This window comes from Protopterus annectens, chromosome 6.part0 (assembly GCF_019279795.1).
Source record: "Protopterus annectens isolate FY-2018-M chromosome 6.part0, PAN1.0, whole genome shotgun sequence".
NCBI classification, from domain to species: Eukaryota; Metazoa; Chordata; order Ceratodontiformes; family Protopteridae; genus Protopterus; species Protopterus annectens.
Genome location: NC_056737.1, coordinates 1,486,620,173 through 1,486,640,172, shown reverse-complemented (window position 1 = coordinate 1,486,640,172; position 20,000 = coordinate 1,486,620,173). Strand labels below are relative to the sequence as shown.

General features: G+C 39.4%; 1 protein-coding gene across 1 annotated transcript in view; it reads right to left on the bottom strand.

The window, feature by feature from the left end:
• Nucleotides 1–20,000, bottom strand: part of ARHGAP15 (Rho GTPase activating protein 15) — a 3,416,769-nt gene that overhangs the window by 2,711,245 nt on the left and 685,524 nt on the right. The window contains exon 6 of the mRNA XM_044074973.1: nucleotides 1,130–1,217. Coding sequence (XP_043930908.1) covers nucleotides 1,130–1,217 — 88 coding nt within the window. The remainder of the gene's footprint in view (nucleotides 1–1,129; nucleotides 1,218–20,000) is intronic.

The following is a 20,000-nucleotide window of genomic DNA, read 5'->3' as shown; positions in this document are numbered from 1 at the left end:
ATACACCTATATATATATATATATATATATATATATATATATATATATATATAGATATAGATATATATGTATCTATATCTGTTGCAGAGTTTATGCAGGTTACTGTGGCATCAGGGATACTGTATACAGCATGCCTTAAAGGCACTTACTTAAAATTAAGTAAATAAAATGTGTTGCAGGAAGCCCCAGGACTCCATTGATACTATTAAGTAGTGTGCCTTAAAGGCATTGAAAGCTAGTGAAGCTCTGCATCCTTGCCACTGTAAACCTCACTAACCCCCTGTTTTAACTGAGAAGATAGGGCAGCATGTTTTTAAACATATACTGAGGGTCTTGGATATTATTCCATGCCTGCAACAGTTTGTGATTTACAAAGGGGATGGATAGGAAACATTAAGCAAACCTCTCAACCTTGCAGTGCAAGATATGACAAAATCAAAAAGTAATTTTCAATATGCCTCCTAAAAATCTTATAAAGTTGCAAGTGCAATAGCTTTTGCACTACCATTAATTATCTGAAGAATATGATGTATGCAACTCTGTCTGACATTAATAACTGATAAATTTATCCATGATATATGAAGGAAGGAGGAGGAGACTTCAGGGACATTTTCACAACACAAGGGCAGGTATGATGCATGCGAGGAGTGTGTGTGTGTGTGTGTGTGTGTGTGTGTGTGTGTGTGTGTGTGTGTGTGTGTGTGTGTGTGTGTGTGTGTATGTGTTTCAATGTGTGTGCATTTGAGAATGAATAAAGTGAGTGCTTGTGCTAACGTGATGTGGATGCCACCATAGTTAATTTTGCAGGAAGTGCTGATTAGCACTTTGCACTCACTGCAGTTAGTGTTAACTCAGAGACATGCAGCTTAGCTGATGATATGTTCCTTCCTCATTGTGGCTAATGTTTCTCTGAATCAGAAATCTTTGCAATTCAAACAAAGAGCCTTCCTATTGCAGCACTCAAGACGAGATGTGCTGTTCTTTATAAATCCTTGAGATTGTGTGCCTGTCAATGCATGTATATCTATGTGTGTTTTGGGGATTGCTGAGTATCCTTTTCAGAACAAAGTACTCTAATATTACTGACGTTCTCCATCCTTTAGATTTCAGACATACAAGCTGTACTTACTATATTTGCCAGGGCTGCTGCTTTCGATTCCTTGTAGAACTCTAGTTTTCCTCCATCAAGTACCACCCAGACAGTGTTCCAGTTTTTCCTTTAAGAAAGCAATTCATATAGTAATTATTTACTTAAATTAGATTTGCAGGACCATTAGCATAAATTTTCACAGAAAGAATATAAAATGTTTAGTACCCTATATAGAATTCTTGCATTTATGAAGTTATGCATATAAGAAACTATTTTTAGTCATCTATCTGCAGAATGTATTTATGAATAAATACCAGAATATATAACACAGTATGTTAAATTACATATATATTCTCATCATCTGTTTTTATGATGTATGATACATTTTATTGGGTTATATAGTGTTTATCTGATATATGACTCAGTACGGAAATTGAGGCAGTTTCCTGGCAGTGAATTTGATGTTATCTTGGTTATTGATGAAAGTTACCATGATAATTACAGTGGCTAACAATAACAGCTTCATTATATTGAAGAACAGTGGCACAAATTTCCCATGGTTTGAAAAAGTCGTCTTTCTACTAACACTTTGTCTATCTTCCTTGTTTTTACATTAAGTTAACTGTCATTCTAATCAGTTCATTAATATGAAACATTCAGTGGAGTTTTCCATGTACTTATTTTTAGAGGTATAAGCTAAACATCTTATGATGTGATATCTGTAAATACATATTGTTCAATAGTGTGTTTGAGTTTATGCTGCTATTAATAGGAATGATATGGTGAAATGAACACCCTACATAGATCTCACAGCTGCTGGCAGCATATTCCTTTATATACAACACTACATCCACATCCCAAAAAAACAAATGATTATTTTGCAAGCAAGAAGGTGTATTGCAAATACTATGGAGGGGATGTTCTAACTCAGATGGGGAATAGCATGATAGCAAAATTATAACCATTTCTGATAACAACCTACCCAAGCCTTCTCTTGCTACAGAGAATAACAGTCTGCCTTTCATCCTGGAAGTGCTTAGTGGCCCAGTGAAGCATGTTGTGACCCTTTCATGGTATACAAGTCGGCTCCAGTGCATCTAGATGAAGGTTTCATGCCCATTGTTTTAAGGCTACAGTTTATGACCAGAATTTACATGTGGATGGTGCTTTACTGCTCTGTTTCTGTTAGAATATACATGTGAAATGTTTTCTATTGTTGTAAGTTTCTGAGCAGGTGTTAGATTGCTAAATAATGCAGTTTGTTCACCTGTGAAAAGCTAAGTGTCAACATGATGTAATTTGGGAGGGATCCAGCAAACATGTTTGTTAGTAATGTTTAAATACTATTTCTCACAAGAGACTTTGAGCATTTTGATCTTGGATATCTAACTCAGCACTCTGCCTAAGCTCACATGTAAGTTTATAACACTGTGGTTTCTGGTAGGAATAGTTAAAGCTATTAAAGATTAATTAGGTATTTTTCTTTGAAATCAGACCTGACCTACTGTATTATTTTAAGTTTCTGTCTGATCTCTGAACTCTTAGATATATCTTTGGTGGAGTAGTTTTGTCGTGTGTTTTAATTATTTATTATTAAATATTTTTAAAACCTTCTACCTGTGGCTGGTTTGTGTAGAGATAAGCTCTAGAGTACATTGCATATTTATAGAGGTTATTGTAATAGGCCACTCAAAAGTAAACCTTGACTGTTAGTCATACTACCATTGGATTATAATATTGCACAGTAATAATTGGAAACCCTTTTAAGAGCCTTTTAGTAGCTGATATTATTAGCTGGGTGGTGGCAGGGATTACTACCATATGGTCTGCGTAATGGGGCATTGCTGGAAAATCTGTGTCAGCCTTTCCCAGTAGTGTCTGTGAAGTTGTATAAATGCCTATCTCAAAGTGTGTGTGTGTTGTGTCAGCTATTTGGCAGGGACACAAAGCACTGGTTGGACAGAGAGGGTACTGAAGGTTTTAGCTTGCCCAGCTAGGCTGAGACCTGGGCCCTATAGCTGTGCCAGTGGGGAGTCTTATCGGGGACCTGGTGAGCAAGGGAGCAACCAGCCCCAGACTGACTGTGATCTCTGTGTGCACTTAAGGGAAATTGTACTTTACTGTGTGTATTAGTTATCCTTTCCTCTCTTCTATGAGATGTTGAGGATTGAGGCTCCTTGATTGCTGGGCCAGGGCACGGTCGTCACAGGTGTCTGTACCCAGCAACTAGTTATAAGATGTGTAATATACTGCATTTTATTTGTATTTGTGTTTATATGCTTTAAAGTTAGGCAGTTGGCTTAGAGGATTAAGAAGCTGTTAACAAGCTGTTTCCTGTTGTCTAGAGGTGCAAAGTTTGATTTTCTCAGCCATCCATTTTCTAACTGTATGACTGAGCAAGTCACTTAACCTGGCCTGAGTATGAAAAAGGTCTATGAAGAGCAATGGTCTTCCATGGAAAAATGCAATCAATACATTAAGAGACAGCAGATATATGTTTGCTCAGTCTAGAATATAGCTTGCTTATTTTAGCTGATTAATAAGGTTTGTTGTGCAAACTGAGCTGTTCCTTGTAAAATTTTGTCTTGAGGTGTGCTGGTAGCTCTTTTGAGGGTTTCCATATTTAAACCCTGGTCTGGTGAGTCTCACTGCCCTTGTGGTGAAGTAGTGAATTAATTCTGAATTTTTCATCAGTGGTCATGAGTATTATATCCTTACCTGGAGGCTTTATTCTTCTTCCACTTATGGGAGCTACTGGGATTCTGAGATATCTGGTGAAAAAGGGCTATGAGCTCAGTCGGACCAACCCGGACAACAAAAGTAAAATAAAATAAATAATAAAATAATACCAATGTATCAATGCCACCCTTTCATTACATTATTAAGTTATTTTACTATTCACTCATGGTTTTCTGTGTCTTTGTTTCTATTATGTTTGTTGCTATTCATTGTTTGTCTCCTTGTAGGTACTTTTTCATATTGCTTTTCGTATTAAAGTCAGGTTTGTATCAGTGTTGCTTTGTCCTGGTTAGTCTATTGGTTTGTTACTTAAATTGTTATTAGGTCACAGTTTGTTGGTTCTCATCCATCTCAGTAGACAAGCTTTAGAGTGACTTTTTAGTCTGTTCTAAAATTAAGGATTTGGTTTGGACTGGTGGTTAGGGTTCTTTCCCCTAGTTTATAAAGCCCAGTGGTTAGCTCGTAGTTATTTCATAAGTGGTTTAATTATTTTATAAATAATAAATAAACTGCATAAATTAAAAATATTGCTGGGTATATTTGATATATACTGATGGTTAGAACTTATTAGTTTCAGAATCATGTGAGTAATCAAATCGTGTGAAGGCATTTCTTAAGGTAAAAGCTAAAATAAAGCTGAGACAAATAGTTGATTAAGAGTTATGTAGGATACATTATTGTTTGCTAATATTACTAAAGCAAAGTAGATTTAGTACTAACATTTAAAGGGTTTGTGATTTAGCATGCATTTTCTGAAGTAAATAACTTCAATTATGAGACTGAACTTAATTTTAATAATTCATCTATGGTCATTGGAATTTACGTAGTGTACTTTTTTGCTATAGCAGTTGTTTCTACATTTAGCCATTAGAGGCATGGTTGTCATTTATTCCTTGGTTCTGTGGTGTATCTTATTGCCTAGTTTGTGTAGGGTTTTATTAAGTTTTCTCAGATGCCTGCTTCACAAGCTGATTCAGTTCAGTTCAGTTCATTAAGAAGCTCCTGAATCATTTTTTTCCATCATTTCAGTAAACAATTTAACAACTTTGTCTCGAGAGGTGGTTCTGAAGAAGTTTTTAGACACGGAAGAGGTTGTAATAATTTATTGATTACATTTTAAATTAATGCAATATGTCTTATTCTTTTTTTTTTAAAGAGAGAAGAATAAAGAGAAAGTTAACGTATTTCATTTGTTGTTACACCAACAACAACAACAGCAGTTATCATGTCAGTTATAAGGAATTTTAGTTATGATACTTCTTGTTTATAAAGATATCTGCTCATAAATAAACAGTTTATTTTCATTGCATTTTCTGAACTGAATTCCTTAAATTATGTTAATGTTATAAAAAATTCTCCAAAATTACATTAATTATAATAATAAGAATAATAATGATGATAATAATAACAATACTAATATTAAGAACAATAACAATAATAATAATAATTATTATTATAGAATAACCTTAAACATTTAAAATAGAGTTACAGATATCAATTATTGATTGAAATGCATTAATAAAGAACTGAATAACCTTGGGACACTTAACTGAAGCATCTTGGGAGGGTGGCCTAATGGTTAAGGTGTTTGCCTTACAAACACAAGATGCAGAGTTTGAGTCTCACAAGGGATAATTGGCTGGGCTTAAAATGGCTCGTAAGAGCAGTTAGCTTAGTACTAACGTATGAACCATGTTCTCACTACACATTTTAAAAGGTGACACATTTGAATATACTGATATAGATGCTCAAAACGTATATTAAAAGGTTGGCAGAACTACTCAAAGGAGTAGGACCAGCTGGTAAGGAGGAAAGAATCGAATCTGGCAAGAGATTCCATCTGAATGTAATGGAGCAGCTTTAAGACTTCTGTAAATTGATTTGCTAAAAGTAGGATAATTTTGTAGAAATTGCCTATGCAGTTGCCATAAATATAGCTGCCTGGGTGGTGTAAAAAATTGAAAATCTCACAGGATGGAAGCTTCTGGGAATTGTAGTAAAGGAGAGAGCCATCATTGGGATTCCACAATTACAGATCTAAGCACCGGATTCTAGCAAATTTGACAACTAGGAAGTTGGATGTCACCGCCATTATTTGCACGATAGTGCAAGGCTAGAGAGACCCAAGACATTAATAAAAACACCACAAGCCTGTGTTACATATTTATTGCATTTTCCTCCTGTTTGTTGCAAAAAAGAAAAAAAAAACAAAAAAAATATCCTTGTTTCCCATCTTTCCTGACCTAGAGTAGTCCAAATACAGGCTTTGCTGTATTCTGGACTTTTGGAAAGTTCCTGTGTTGCCCATTTTCTTTCTTGGATAGAGGGAGGCTTCTTTGTTCACCAGTGGCAGTGGGGAGTTTAGAGCAGCCTATCTATCCCTAGAGGAGTGTTCCCAGCACAAGAATCTGGTAGTCTATTGGCCGTTTTGGGCCAATTTCTAGCTCTTTCAAGTCCCCCTGTATAAAACCCACTTTGGCGTGGTTTTTGTGCTTGTTACTACTCAGCCAAGCTCCTTGTGGTCCTGCAGAGTGATGCTAGCAGCAGAGAGGCTAAAAGAGCGACTGCTAACTTGATAAAAGTGTTTTTTTTCCTGCTACTACCTGGTCGACTGTCTGATCTAGCTAAACTGCAAGTATTTCTGCTTCTTGAACTGTTTTAAACTGTTTTGTTTTGGTGTTAATCTTAGTGGCCTTGAAACTGCCCGCCCTCTTGTAAATTTGTGTTTGGATACTCCTTCTGGGCCCATCTCATTTGCTCACTCAACTGAGTGCAGTGAGATCATATTCTGATTTCAGGCACTCCTACTGTGTACAAAGAGAGCATCTGGGAAACAGAAAAAAAAAAAATTTAGCTTGTTTCTTGCCTTTCCTGTTAAGTGGTATAGACTGTTTGTAGGCTTCTGAGCCCCCAAGCCCTTCTTTGTTGGAGGGAAGCCTTCTAGCTTAGTTTTTTTTTCTTATAACTGGCCAGTTTTCTAGTTTCAGCACACAAATCTGTTTCTTTGAACTCAGCACTTGTTCAGAACTCATTGTAAGCACTACATAAGCTGCAAATTACTACAGCACTCAACTTTCCTCACTTGTCTAGTGAAAAGCAGTTTTTAGTACTTAAAAAATAAGCACTTATCCAGGCATGTCTAAGGGTCAGCTCCCAGTGATTTCTCCTGTCTACCTGATGAATCTGGGCATCTTGGGGCAATGCAGCAATTGCCTCATGTACACAGACAACCCTCTCCTCCTACCACCCAACACTACAACCTGTGAGAGATGCACGTATATAGCCAAACTGGAAGCAAAGCTCTCTTCACCCAAGACTGGACTAGACAGTCAAGAGAAGAAGGTAAACACTTGCACCACACCACACTCATCACATAGTCCCTCAAAACCTACACCACCAAAACACACACATAGAAACACAAAACACACACCTACATTCACGGAGGCTCTCAATAAAAACCTGCCCAAGCATCAGGGACATCCAAAGCATAAACGCAAGCAAACTCCACCCCCCAACACAACCCAAATGACACATAGCCCACAAACTCAGTGTGCCACTCAACCACAGCCCATAAGGCATAACAACGTACCCAACATTCTAGTCATATATGACTCTATAGTCAGGCACACTGATGTTCCACTCACTAGACTAAACCAGGAGAAAGTTACTGTCAACTGCCTGTCAGTTGCCAGGATCCACCACATAACACATGCACTCAGGTCACTCCACAATAAGTACAAATATGGCACTGTCATTGTCCATGTTGGTGTGAATGACCTGAGACGTACCTCCCTGGACTACATGAAAAGAGACATGGAGGAGCTCCCCAATCTTGTAGCCCAGGCAGGTATGACCCTAGCCCTGAGTAGCATCCTGCCATCACCCAGAATGATACCGCAGTACAAGGACAAAATGATTGACTTCAACAATTGGCTAAGCTTCTCGTGTCATTTTAAGGGGATTCAGTATTTGTCTGCCTGGGATGACATGATCGATAGACCACGATGCTTTGCCAGAAATGGCCTGCACCTGTCGCCCTTGGGATTCTGGATACTAGCTAAAGCTCTTGCCACCCCTATAGTGCCTTTTTTAGGCAAGGTTCAAATGACAAATTCATCACTGTAACAGGAACAAGCAAGCAAAATATGAGGGTAATGCTACTCAATGCTAGAAGTCTAAACCTCAAAATGCACTCACTCGAGGCACTCCTTAAAATGGAGAACATTGACATCTGTGCAGTGACAGAGATCTGGTTCAAAGCTCCAGAGAGCACCCCTGCATTACCAGGCTTCAATTCATACCACACCTTTCGGCCACCTAACCCAGAAAGAAGCACTAAAGGCAGAGGCGTGTCCATATTAATTAAGGATATCCACACCTCCAGGCTAGTTGCATAGCATAATGCATCCGAGATTATCCAAGTGCAACTAACTCTGGGCAAGACTGCAATCCAAATTGTAGCTTGCTACAGACCCCCCACCATGCCCCAGGATTCACACTCCTCATTTCTTGATACACTGGAAAGTATTAGGGTACAACCCAACACCCTAATAATGGGTGATTTCAACTACCCCACCATTAACTGGGAAAACTATTCATGTACCAACTCTTTTGCTCAACGTTTTCTAGAATTCATAAATTCCAACGCCTTGGATCAACTTATTCACACCCCCACCAGTGGCAGCAATATCCTAGACCTGGTCATTACCAACATGGGAAACTGGTGTTCCACACCAGAGGTCAATTCCTCATTGGTCAGATCCGACCACAAGCTAATCAGCCTAGACATCCACATCCCACCCCCAGCCCCAATTAGGGAAACCATTGTAAAAAACTTCTCAAAAGCCAACTTCGCACTTCTTAAGACAGAAGTGGCAAACTTCATGACACCCATGCAGACGGACAATAGAGATATGACTGCCGAATCCTACACAAATGCACTTTATAAGCACTTACACGAGTGCATGGATCATGCTATCCCTAATAGAACCAAGATGTTATCCTCCAAAAAAAGGAAGCCAATCTGGTGGTCCTCTGCCATAAACCAACTCTACAATAGAAGAAAGAAACTGTTGAAAAAAAGTAAAATCCCATGACTGGAGGAACTCCCTGGTCAACTTCAGTAAGAAGCTGCGATCCCTCATAAAATCCTCCAAAGCTAGTTACAAAAACGAAATTGCCACTGACTCTAAAGTCAACCACAAAGCATTCTATAGCTATGTCAAGAATCTAAATGGGAACACTCAGATCTGCTCTGAGTTACAGCATAATGGCACTAAATATACAGAACCAACTGATATTGCCAACATCCTAGCAGATTGGTTCAGTGCTAACTTTACCCCCCTCTCACCCCATAGAGGGCCCATCTTTATACCGGAAGAATGCAAAGTTCCTATAATCACGGCTGCACAGGTAAAAAACACACTCTCCAAAGCCAAGAACACAGCATCCATGGGACCTGACAATTTCCCAGGCTGCGTTCTACATGAACTACAAAATGAACTGGCACCCTACCTAAGTACCATGTTCAATCATAGCCTCACCTCAGGCTTTGTACCCACTGAATGGCGCACCATGACAGTTATTCCACTCCACAAAGGGGGAGCCACGACAGACCCCAGGAACTACTGCCCCATTAGCCTGACGAGCCTGGTCTGCAAGGCCATGGAACGTATCATCATGGAACTCATAAACAAAGACATTGGCAATCTCCAAACTCTGGACCCTACTCAGTTTGGATTTGTAAAAGGCAGATCATGTCTCCTAAATCTGATTGACTTATTTGAAGCAGTCACCAAAGCCATAGATGAGAGTAAAATGGTTCACACAGCTTATCTAGATCTCGACAATGCTTTCGACACCATCCCCCACTCTGGAATTATATATAAGCTCACTAAACTAGGTATAAATCCCTATGTCACAAGATGGGTTGCCAACTGGCTCACGGACAAAACCCACATTGTGAAAATAGCAGATTCCAAATCCGACATCAGACCAGTGACAAGTGGAGTACCACAGGGTTCAGTCCTGGATCCTCTCCTGTTTGGTATCTACTTCTCTGAAGTGCAGGCCAACACAGAAGGTCTTTGGCTAACAAAGTTTGCAGATGACTGCAAACTAGGAGCCATAATCAAAACTCCTAATGATGTGGACAAACTACAAAAGGGCCTCACTGAGACAGATACCTGGTGTCAATGCCATGGCCTGAAGCTCAATGCCAAAAAGTGTATTGTCATCCCCTTTGGTAAAAACTCTGTACCCATGAACTACCACATAGCTGGTAGTCTACTTAATGCCGAAAATGTGATAAGAGATCTTGGGACACAGGTAGATAGTAGTCTCTCCTTTGATAATCACATCACCACGGTGGTCAGGAAATCCTTCTACATGGCTCATCTCATCACAAAAGGATTCTCATCCAGAAAAAATGAGGTTATTGTTCCCCTCTACTCATCACTCATTAGACCCATTATAGAGTACAACACCCCTTTTGGTATGTACCTCACAAGACATCTACAACAACTGGAAAGACCACAGAAATACCTCACAAAGAGGATTACTGGCCTCAAACAGATGCCCTATCCAGACCGTCTCAAAAAACTGCAGCTTTACTCCATCACATATCGCCTACTCAGGGACGACCTCTGCCTAACATACAAAGCTATATCAAACCCAGAGCTGTTGGACATGCTCCACTTAAAGAAATCCCAATCCATCCGAGCTACACGCTCTAGGGACTATAACCTTGTCACCACAATAAACAGAACATGCTGGAGGGATAGATTCCTGTCCCAGAGACTTCCCATACTCTGGAACAGACTACCTATCTATGTCAAACAGAGCTCCTCATTAGCACTCTTCAAGAAAAATCTTGATGATTGGAAGGGAAATGGGAAATTCACCCCGGGGTCACTTCTGTGGCTCTGCTCGACAGGGGCACAGGAAAATAATTTTCTTGGGTGGCGAAAGCCAGGGTACATTTTTTGGCTAGGCTTGTATGGGCCCTAGGGACGATAGCCTAGTACCTACCTATGAACCTATGAACCTATAAAGTTGTTTTTGCACCTGCACTTTTAAAGTTTGTCCTGTTTGTTGCATTTACCTGTTGAGGCTACACACTCAAGTGCGCTAGCCTGTGTTACATATTTATTGCATTTTCCTGCTGTTTGTTGCAAAAAAGAAAAGAAAACAAAAACATTATCCTTGTTTCCCATCTTTCCTGACCTTTGCTGTATTCTGGACTTTTGGAAAATTCCTGTGTTGCCCATTTACTTTCTTGGACAAAGGGAGGCTTCTTTGTTCACCAGTGGCAGTGGGGAGCTTAGAGCAGCCTATCTATCCCTGGAGGAGTGTTCCCAGCACAAGAATCTGGTAGTCTATTGGCCGTTTTGGGCCAATTTCTAGCTCTTTCAAGTCCCCCTGTATAAAACCCGCTTTGGCGCGGTTTTGCACTTGTTACTACTCAGACAAGCTCCTTGTGGTCCTGCAGGGTGATGCTAGCAGCAGAGAGGCTAAAAGAGTGACTGATAACCTGATAAAAGTGTTTTTTTCCTGCTACTACCTGGGCAACTGTCCAATCTAGCTAAACTGCAAGTATTTCTGCTTCTTGAACTGTTTTAAACTGTTTAAAGTTGTTTTTGCACCTGCACTTTTAAAGTTTGTCCTGTTTGTTGCATATACCTGTTGAGGCTACACACTCAAGTGCACTAGCCTGTGTTACATATTTATTGCATTTTCCTGCTGTTTGTTGCAAAAAAACAAAACAATTATCCTTGTTTCCCATCTTTCCTGACCTAGAGTAATCCAAATACAGGCTTTGCTGTATTCTGGACGTTTGGAAAGTTCCTGTGTTGCCCATTTCCTTTCTTGGATAAAGGCGCGGCTTTGTGCGATTTTGCGCAGCATTGGGCAGCTCCGCTTAATTGGGTTTAAACTATTCTCGACTCCACAAAGTCTGCTCTTCACTTTTTCCCTTAGAACTGATCGAGTTCTCATAATAAACACCCTATTCCTACTCTAAAGCCTTGCACTTGCTCATTAAAGCAATTATATAAGTCAGCCCTAAAAAATTAAAAGCACTACACCCTCACAAACTCCCCTTGAGTACCTTGTTCCCCATTGGCCCTTTTTTTCAATTATAAAGGAATTCCCAATACTATTCAAGCATGTCCAAAGGTCAGTTGTCAATCTCCTCTCCGGTCCAGCTGGTGAATCTGGGAATCTTGAGGCAATGTTATAACTGCCTCATGTACACAGACAACCCTCTCCTCCTTCCGACAAATTCCAACACATGTGAGAGATGCAACCATATAGCCAAACTGGAGGCTAAGCTCTCTCAACTCAGTACTGGTGTAACCAGTCAGGAAAAAAAGGAAACCACACTCACTACAATTCAAGTCTCACATAGACCTACCACGACAGCAAACCAAACACATAAACACACAAAAACATAATCGGAGGCTCTAAATAAAAATCTGCCTAAGCAACAGAGACGTCCAAAGCAGACACCCAAGCAACCGCTACCCCAAAACAAAACACATGCAACACATAGCTCACAAAGCCAGTGTGCCGAGCAGTCACAGCCCTTAAGGCTAAACAACACACCTGATACACTTGTAATAGGTGACTCTATCATCAGGCACACTGACGTCCCGCTCACCAGGCTGAACAAGAAGAAGGTCATGGTGAGCTGCCTGTCGGGCGCTAGGATCTGCCACATAACACAAGCACTCAGGTCACTCCAAGGCAAGTACAAATATGACTCAGTCATTGTCCATGCTGGTGTGAATGACCTGAGATGTACCTCCATGGACTACATGAAAAGAGACATAGAGGATCTCTCTGAGCATGTAGCCCAGGCCGGTATGACCCTGACCTTGAGTAGCATCTTACCCTCACCAAGAATGATGCCATGATATGAAGACAAGATGATCAATTTCAACAATTGGCTTAAGTATTGGTGTCATTCAAAGGGGATCCAATGCCTGTCAGCCTGGGATGACATGCTCGACAAGCCATGATGCTTCGCTAGGGGCGGCTTGCACCTGTCACCCCTGGGCTTTCGGATATTGGCAAAGGCTCTAGCCTTTATAAACGCATTCTATGAACATCTTCAGGAATGCATGGATCATGCAATCCCAAATAAAACCAAGATCCAATCCTCCAAAGGCAGGCGTCCTGTCTGGTGGACCCCAGCCATAAACAAACTATACAATAGAAGGAGGAAGCTACTAAATGATAGAGCAAAATCCCAAAAAGGGAAGGCATCTCTGATCAGTATTAGCAAAAACTATGGGCACTCATAAAATCATCTAAGGCCAGCTTCGAGAGAAAAATTGCACAGGACATTAAGGATAATCACAAGGCTTTCTTTAGTTATGTTAGGAACCTGGGTGGGAATTCCCAGATATGCTCAGAATTAGTCCAAAATGACAAAAAATACACCGAACCCACAGACATTGCCAACATCCTAGCTGACAGGTTCAGCGCAAACTCTCCCCCCCACCAAAAGGGCAAATATCTATCCCAGCAGAGTGCTGCCCCCCTGACATCTCAGATGCTCAGGTAAGAGCTGCCCTCTCCAAAGCAAAAAACACAGCATCAATGGGACCAGACAGTGTCCCGGGCTGCATCCTACATGAACTCCAAGAAGAGCTAAACCCAAACATAAAACTACTGTTCAATCTCAGCCTTACTACAGGATATGTAGCCAAAGAGTGGCATACAGCAACAGTGGTCCCTCTCCACAAAGGTGGTGCCTCAACGGATCCTGGAAACTATCCCCCCATAAGCCTGACTAGCTTGGTCTGCAAAGCTATGGAAAGGATCATCATGGACCTCATAAATAAAGATATTGGGGACCTACAGACACTGGATCCTACCCAGTTTGGCTTTATTAAGGGAATATCCTGCCTATTAAACCTGGTCGATTTCTTTGAAACAGTCACCAAGGCCATTGACAAGGGGAAGGTGGTCCACACAGCTTACCTGGACCTCTCAAAAGCCTTCGATACAATACCTCACTCGGGCATTATAGATAAGCTCACCAGCTTAAATATAAACCCCTGTGTCACTAGATGGGTTGCAAACTGGCTCAAGGACAGAACCCACATGGTTAGAATTGCTGGAGCCATGTCAGGCTCCAAACCAGTTACAAGTGGCATCCCACAAGGCTCAGTCCTGGGACCTCTCTTGTTTGGTATACATTTCTCGGAGGTACAGGCCAACATGGAAGGACTGTGGCTGACCAAGTTCGCAGATGACTGCAAACTAGGTGCCATAATCGACTCTCCAGCTGACACAAGCATCCTAGAAAAGGGCCTCATAGAAACAGACAACTGGTGCCAGAGCCATGGCCTCAAGCTAAACGCCAAAAAGTGTATAGTCATCCCCTTTGGCAAAAACAAAGTGCCCACAAATTACCACATAGGTGGTAATCCATTAAGTATGGAAGAAGTAATTAGGGACCTGGGGACCCAAGTTGATAGCAATCTCTCATTTGAAAACCACGTGGCCAAAGTGGTTAAAAAAACATTTTATATAGCCCACCTAATCATGAAGGGATTCACATCTAGATCAGGGGAGGTCATAGTGCCTCTTTACTCATCCCTCATCAGGCCCATAATTGAGTACAATGCCCCTTTTGGGATGTACCTTACCAGACACCTGCAGCAACTGGAAAGACCCCAGAAGTACCTCACCAAGAGGATCAAAGAGCTCAAACAGATGCCATATGCTGCCCGGTTAAAGAAACTCCAGCTCTACTCAGTGGCATACCGCCTGTTCAGAGGCGATCTGTGCCTGACGTATAAAGCCATGTCCAACCCAGAATTAATGGACATGCTGTACCTCAGAAAATCCAAATCCCATCGAGCTACTTTACACCCAAATAACTAGCCCATGTCTATAAAAGATGGTTTGCATGTTAAAGGATCTCACAACAAAAGTATAAGATCATCTGCAAGCAAAGCTAATTGGACATGAGTGCATGTCATGGAGGTCTTAGAGAAATGTGTAGATAAGGTATGTGCAAAGAGGAAGCTAATGATTTAGTGTACATAGATAAATCATAAGTATAAGCCAAAACCATAACAATGATTCTGAGAAAACAAAATCCATAGATCCTCAAATAAATAAGGCCAACAAACAAATGTAAATGCAGTTTTAGTCTAACACAAGCACAGTTTAAAGAAAAATAAATTTTCTTATGAAATTTCATCCAGGCAGCACCTTTAAATGTATTATCTGATGTTTGTTTAATCTTGATGTAGGCTGCTTGATCAGGGTGCATAATACTATATAAATAGTGGGTGAAGCCTGGCCAGCCAACTAGACATATATAGCTCACAATCTATATTTAGAGGGGAAAAATGGCCTATGGCTAACAGATGAAGACATGTTTTCCCAGGCTTCAGGATGGGAGTTATCTGTGCTTTCTTCCATAAGGACAGACAAAGACCAATTTTTAAGAAAGAAGTTGAAGTTCATATATATTGAATTACGAACCCATGAACCAGTTTCTAAGAAAGAAGTTGAAGTTTGTCACAGCAGCCTCTGTGTCTGAGAACAAAGGCTTCTGTGAATCTCTATGAGAAGTCAATTTGTATCCCATGCGTTTTGGAGCTTGGGGTCAAGACATTGACTTAAAGAGCTCTGACTTAGCAATTGACGTCTTACAAATTTGTAAATGCAACATGAAGTAAATCAGATCCCAGCTCTTGAGTACTAAGAAATAACCTCCAGTCCCTATAGAATGAGATTTAAAAAGGATAAAGTGTTTCTTAGTGAAAAGGATGGGGCATTAGTGGATCAATTATTCAGACCTACATATATATTGTCAGAACCCTGCCTACTTTTCTTCACCAGTCTCCTACAGACTACAGGGGAGTTCTAAGAGATGAGCCTATGCAAAGTTATCTCTGTCTTGATGTCAGATAAAGTAAATTTGAATTTTGCCCTTAAGATCCGCAGTGTGATTTGCCTACCTCCACTTATAGACTAGAGGGCCAAACTGGAGGAGATCATGTTCTTACTGCACTTTTATCATCTTTGTTTGTCAAAAGTTCTATATCCAGAATGCATCTATTCATGCACATAGCATTTGTAGGCATTGCAGAGGTAATTAAAGGAGAAAGAGTCTGAGTCACACACTGCAGAAATTCCTGGGTTATTGAATAAAGTAGGAATTTGAATTAAGAAAGGGTAAGAAGTTCCATTTCACGGGAGGTAAAGGATCTAGGGGACCTATCCCCTAGGTCTACAACATCATAATCTAATATGGGACAATGTATCAGAGAGAAAGAGGTTGAGTGTGAGACAGAGAGAGAGAAAGAGACAGAGACAGTGACAGATTAATGGATCTAGTTTACTTGATTGACTTTTAATAATGTGAAAATTCACATTGTTGAGACCATGTGACTGACATTTTATAAAGTCAAAAATCAAGAACATAACACAGATAACCTTTTTGCAGGAGGGTAAGCTATCCACTACCCCTATACCCCCTACTAATTATATATACAAAAGTTCAAGATAGCACTACAGTGGGGAAAACAGCACATTAGAAGGTACACATGCTAAACCTAGAGTACTTGATAATAGTTTTCCCTCTTTGTCACAAACACTGACTAATGTACAATGTATATACTGTACCTGTGTACTATGTATGTATGTATTCTACCTATGTTCCAAATTTCAGCTGTACACCACAAATCTGTTAGTTACCTTTATTTTTAAATTAATATTTTCTTGTTTGTTCTCTCCACTGTAACTGTTAATGTGCTGCATGCCACTGTAAAAACATGTCTATTGTAATTTGTGTGTATGCTGATCATGTCTAAATATCTAAATGTATCTGTAATTTTTCTGTGTGGAGTTTTTCTCCCAGGGCCTCTGCTGAAAAAGGGCCTTTTTGGCTCAGTCAGACACCCCAGTTAACAAATGTAAAATAAATAAAATGAACATTCTATGATCACCACTGTAATGCCATCCCATTGCAATTCATTTGACTTTTTAGAATGTCAATCATAAGGTCTTGACATGTGAATTTTGACATTTTAAAAAATCGATCACGTCAGCTAGACCCAGATTAATATATTCACTATATCAGTATATCTTGTGTAGAATAAACTATACTGAGTATTCTTGAGACATAGGGGTACAGCAAAAGTGTGTGTGTGTGTGTGTGTGTGTGTGTGTGTGTGTGTGTGTGTGTGTGTGTGTGTGTGTGTGTGTGTGTGGGCAAGGAATAAATGGTCTTATAACTCGGTCCCCTTTATATTTCCTATATGGTCTTATGACTCGGTCCCCTTTATATTTCCTATATGGTCTTATAACTCGGTCCCCTTTATGTTTCCTATATGGTCTTATGACTCGGTCCCATTTATGTTTCCTATATGGTCTTATGACTCGGTCCCCTTTATGTTTCCTATATGGTCTTATGACTCGGTCCCCTTTATGTTTCCTGTTATCCTACAGTTTCTCCTGTGTTGGTTCTCATAGTCTTCCACGTGTTCCTTAATCGTCTGCATGTCCTCTAATAGAAACATTATGTGTAATTCAGATAATGAAGTCATACATGCATATCTTTAGGGGTGCATCAAGGTTCCAGTACATCACATTACCTGAGTGACAGCTTTACTGTCAGCCACCTGAGATTTCATGGTGGCTTGAAATGCATTCTTTGAGAGTAACAACATATTTGCTTGAGATAGTCAGTTGGCCTTTATCAAGTGTCATGTCAGCCGAATCTATCACCTGCATTTGTACTAAAAATATTAACTTCATCACGTAAGAGGCCACTCACTAGCTCCTCCTTTTACATAGCAATTGAAGCATTCAAGCTTGTTTCTAAATTCATTTTGCCATAGATTTTGCAATTATCTCTTCGCCTGTATAATTAACAGATCAAATCAGAACCACTCTAAAGCTCAACAACATTTTCATATGTAATTTCTTAGTCAAATGACCAGATTCACTGTCTTTCATGTTGTCCACATATTGGCTCCCTGTCACCATGGTGTGATTTGTTAAATGAGGTACAGAAAGAAGGATAAATACTTTGAAACAGTAATGTAATAAAGCCATGATAGTACCAGTAATGCTTTTTGTAGAATCATTCTTCAAATTTCTGGAGAATTTATGTGAAAACAGGAAAAGTCAAGCATGCATTTTTAAATATATTAGCTGTGTAGTTTTAGCCGTTTAAAATTTAATACCATGTCTTCTCTGTTTAGTTTTTAATAGCTGAGATTTTCCTTTGACTCAGAGACTGCAGTGCTGATGACTCAGCATTTGAGATTATTTAGACAGCTATGATCCCTAACCCATGACACATGTGATGTTAATCCATACCATCCCTGAATATACACATGCACTAAACCGCAGCTAAAGAGGATGGACAGTGTTATTCAGTCTCAAGACTGAAAAAATAATGCATATTTCAGTCATGAAGCAGTTGTACATTTTTCAGTTTTTCAGGGGATTTCTTATATGGAATCACTGATTTAAAATGCACAGTAAAACCTATTACAGATGACTTAAACAATGACTATGCATACACTCATCCTCAAAATTCTTATGTATGGCAGTAGGGCCAACACTGTAAGTGACTAGGAAGTTACTGAAAAAAATCTCAAATGCAAAGCAATGAGTTATCTCATATTTTAAATAGTGACAAGAGGGTAATACATACCTATGAATGAGCAGGTGCCAAAAATTTTAATTTGATCTTTAGATATAATAATTGAATATACTAGCTGACTGGCTATGCTAAACTGTCTCTCTCTCTCTCTCTCTATATATATATATATATATATATATAATCTCCACAATGCCAAGTATGAGAAACCTCAAAGAACAATGCCCAAAATACAGAAGGGCAAAACAATCAACACAATTAACTTTAAACATTTTTTGAAAGAGAGACCATCTCCATTGTCACACCAACTGAACGAAAGAAGAAATCTAACAAAAGAAGGGAATCATTGCTGGCACACACATAGAATCCTCACTGGCAATGATTATAGAAAACAGGGATTAACATTTTGTTCTTCATCTTTATTTATTTATTTTTTTTGTGGTGGGGAGGACGCTACTTACAGTTCAGGAATGTAACCTTGTTCACCTGTAGCGAAGCATAATTCTCCTTTCTCCCTCTGATGAAGGCTGTGGCTAAAAAGGTCTGTGTTACATTACTTCACTTACTGTTTTAAGGCATGTATATATTTAACTAAATTAAATTAAAATATGCAAAGTTCTTTAACACACTGCAGTAAATGCTCCTTTACTTAAGAGTGATGATATAAATGAGACATATTGTTGAAAGGACTTTTTAATCAGTTTAGCAAAATTACTCAGTGAAGATGTGTGTGTGTGTGTGTGTGTGTGTGTGTGTGTGTGTGTGTGTGTGTGTGTGTGTGTGTGTGTGTGTGTGTGAGTGTGTGTGTGTGTGTGTGTGTGTGTGTGTGTGTGTGTGTGTGTGTGTATGTGTGTGTGGTTCTGTGGATAACACTGTAGAAAAAAATGCAATGAATGATATTTTCATATTAGATTAGTTGTTTTTTTATTATTTTTAACAGACAACATCAGAATATAGAAAGACAAAAAGCAAGATCTGCCATGCTGTTTTGAAGGATCGTAGTATCTAAGGAAAATAAAGTCTGACAAAACCCAGGCACTTTGGAATACATTCAGCATGGATATTTTGATAAAAGGCAACACCTAGTGGTGCAAGATGTGAATTACAGGCACTGTCAAACTGTAAGTTTTCAGAATTATTACTGGACTGTGCAGTCTTTAGAGGTAATATTTGAAAGTCCTGATATATGCTTTTTCATAAAGAGATATGCAGATACTTCATCCCTAATTATATTACATCTGATCAGAAAAGTGTAGCTGACAAGCTGCTTCAATATTTAGGTGCAAAGAGTTGCAAATTTTTAGATGCTTAAATGATATAATAGTGTTTTATGTTGAAAATATGATCCCAAAATATTGCCGTGAGTAATGAGTCTAATTATATTTGCTAGAAAACCTTACAGATACATAGTTTTACGTGGTATTATTTACATGATGTCTTGGTGTCATTCTGCAAAAATTAATACATGTATATGCATTGCAACCAGAATCAGAGAAAGTAAGTGAAATATTCCTAACAGCCTTATCTTTTATT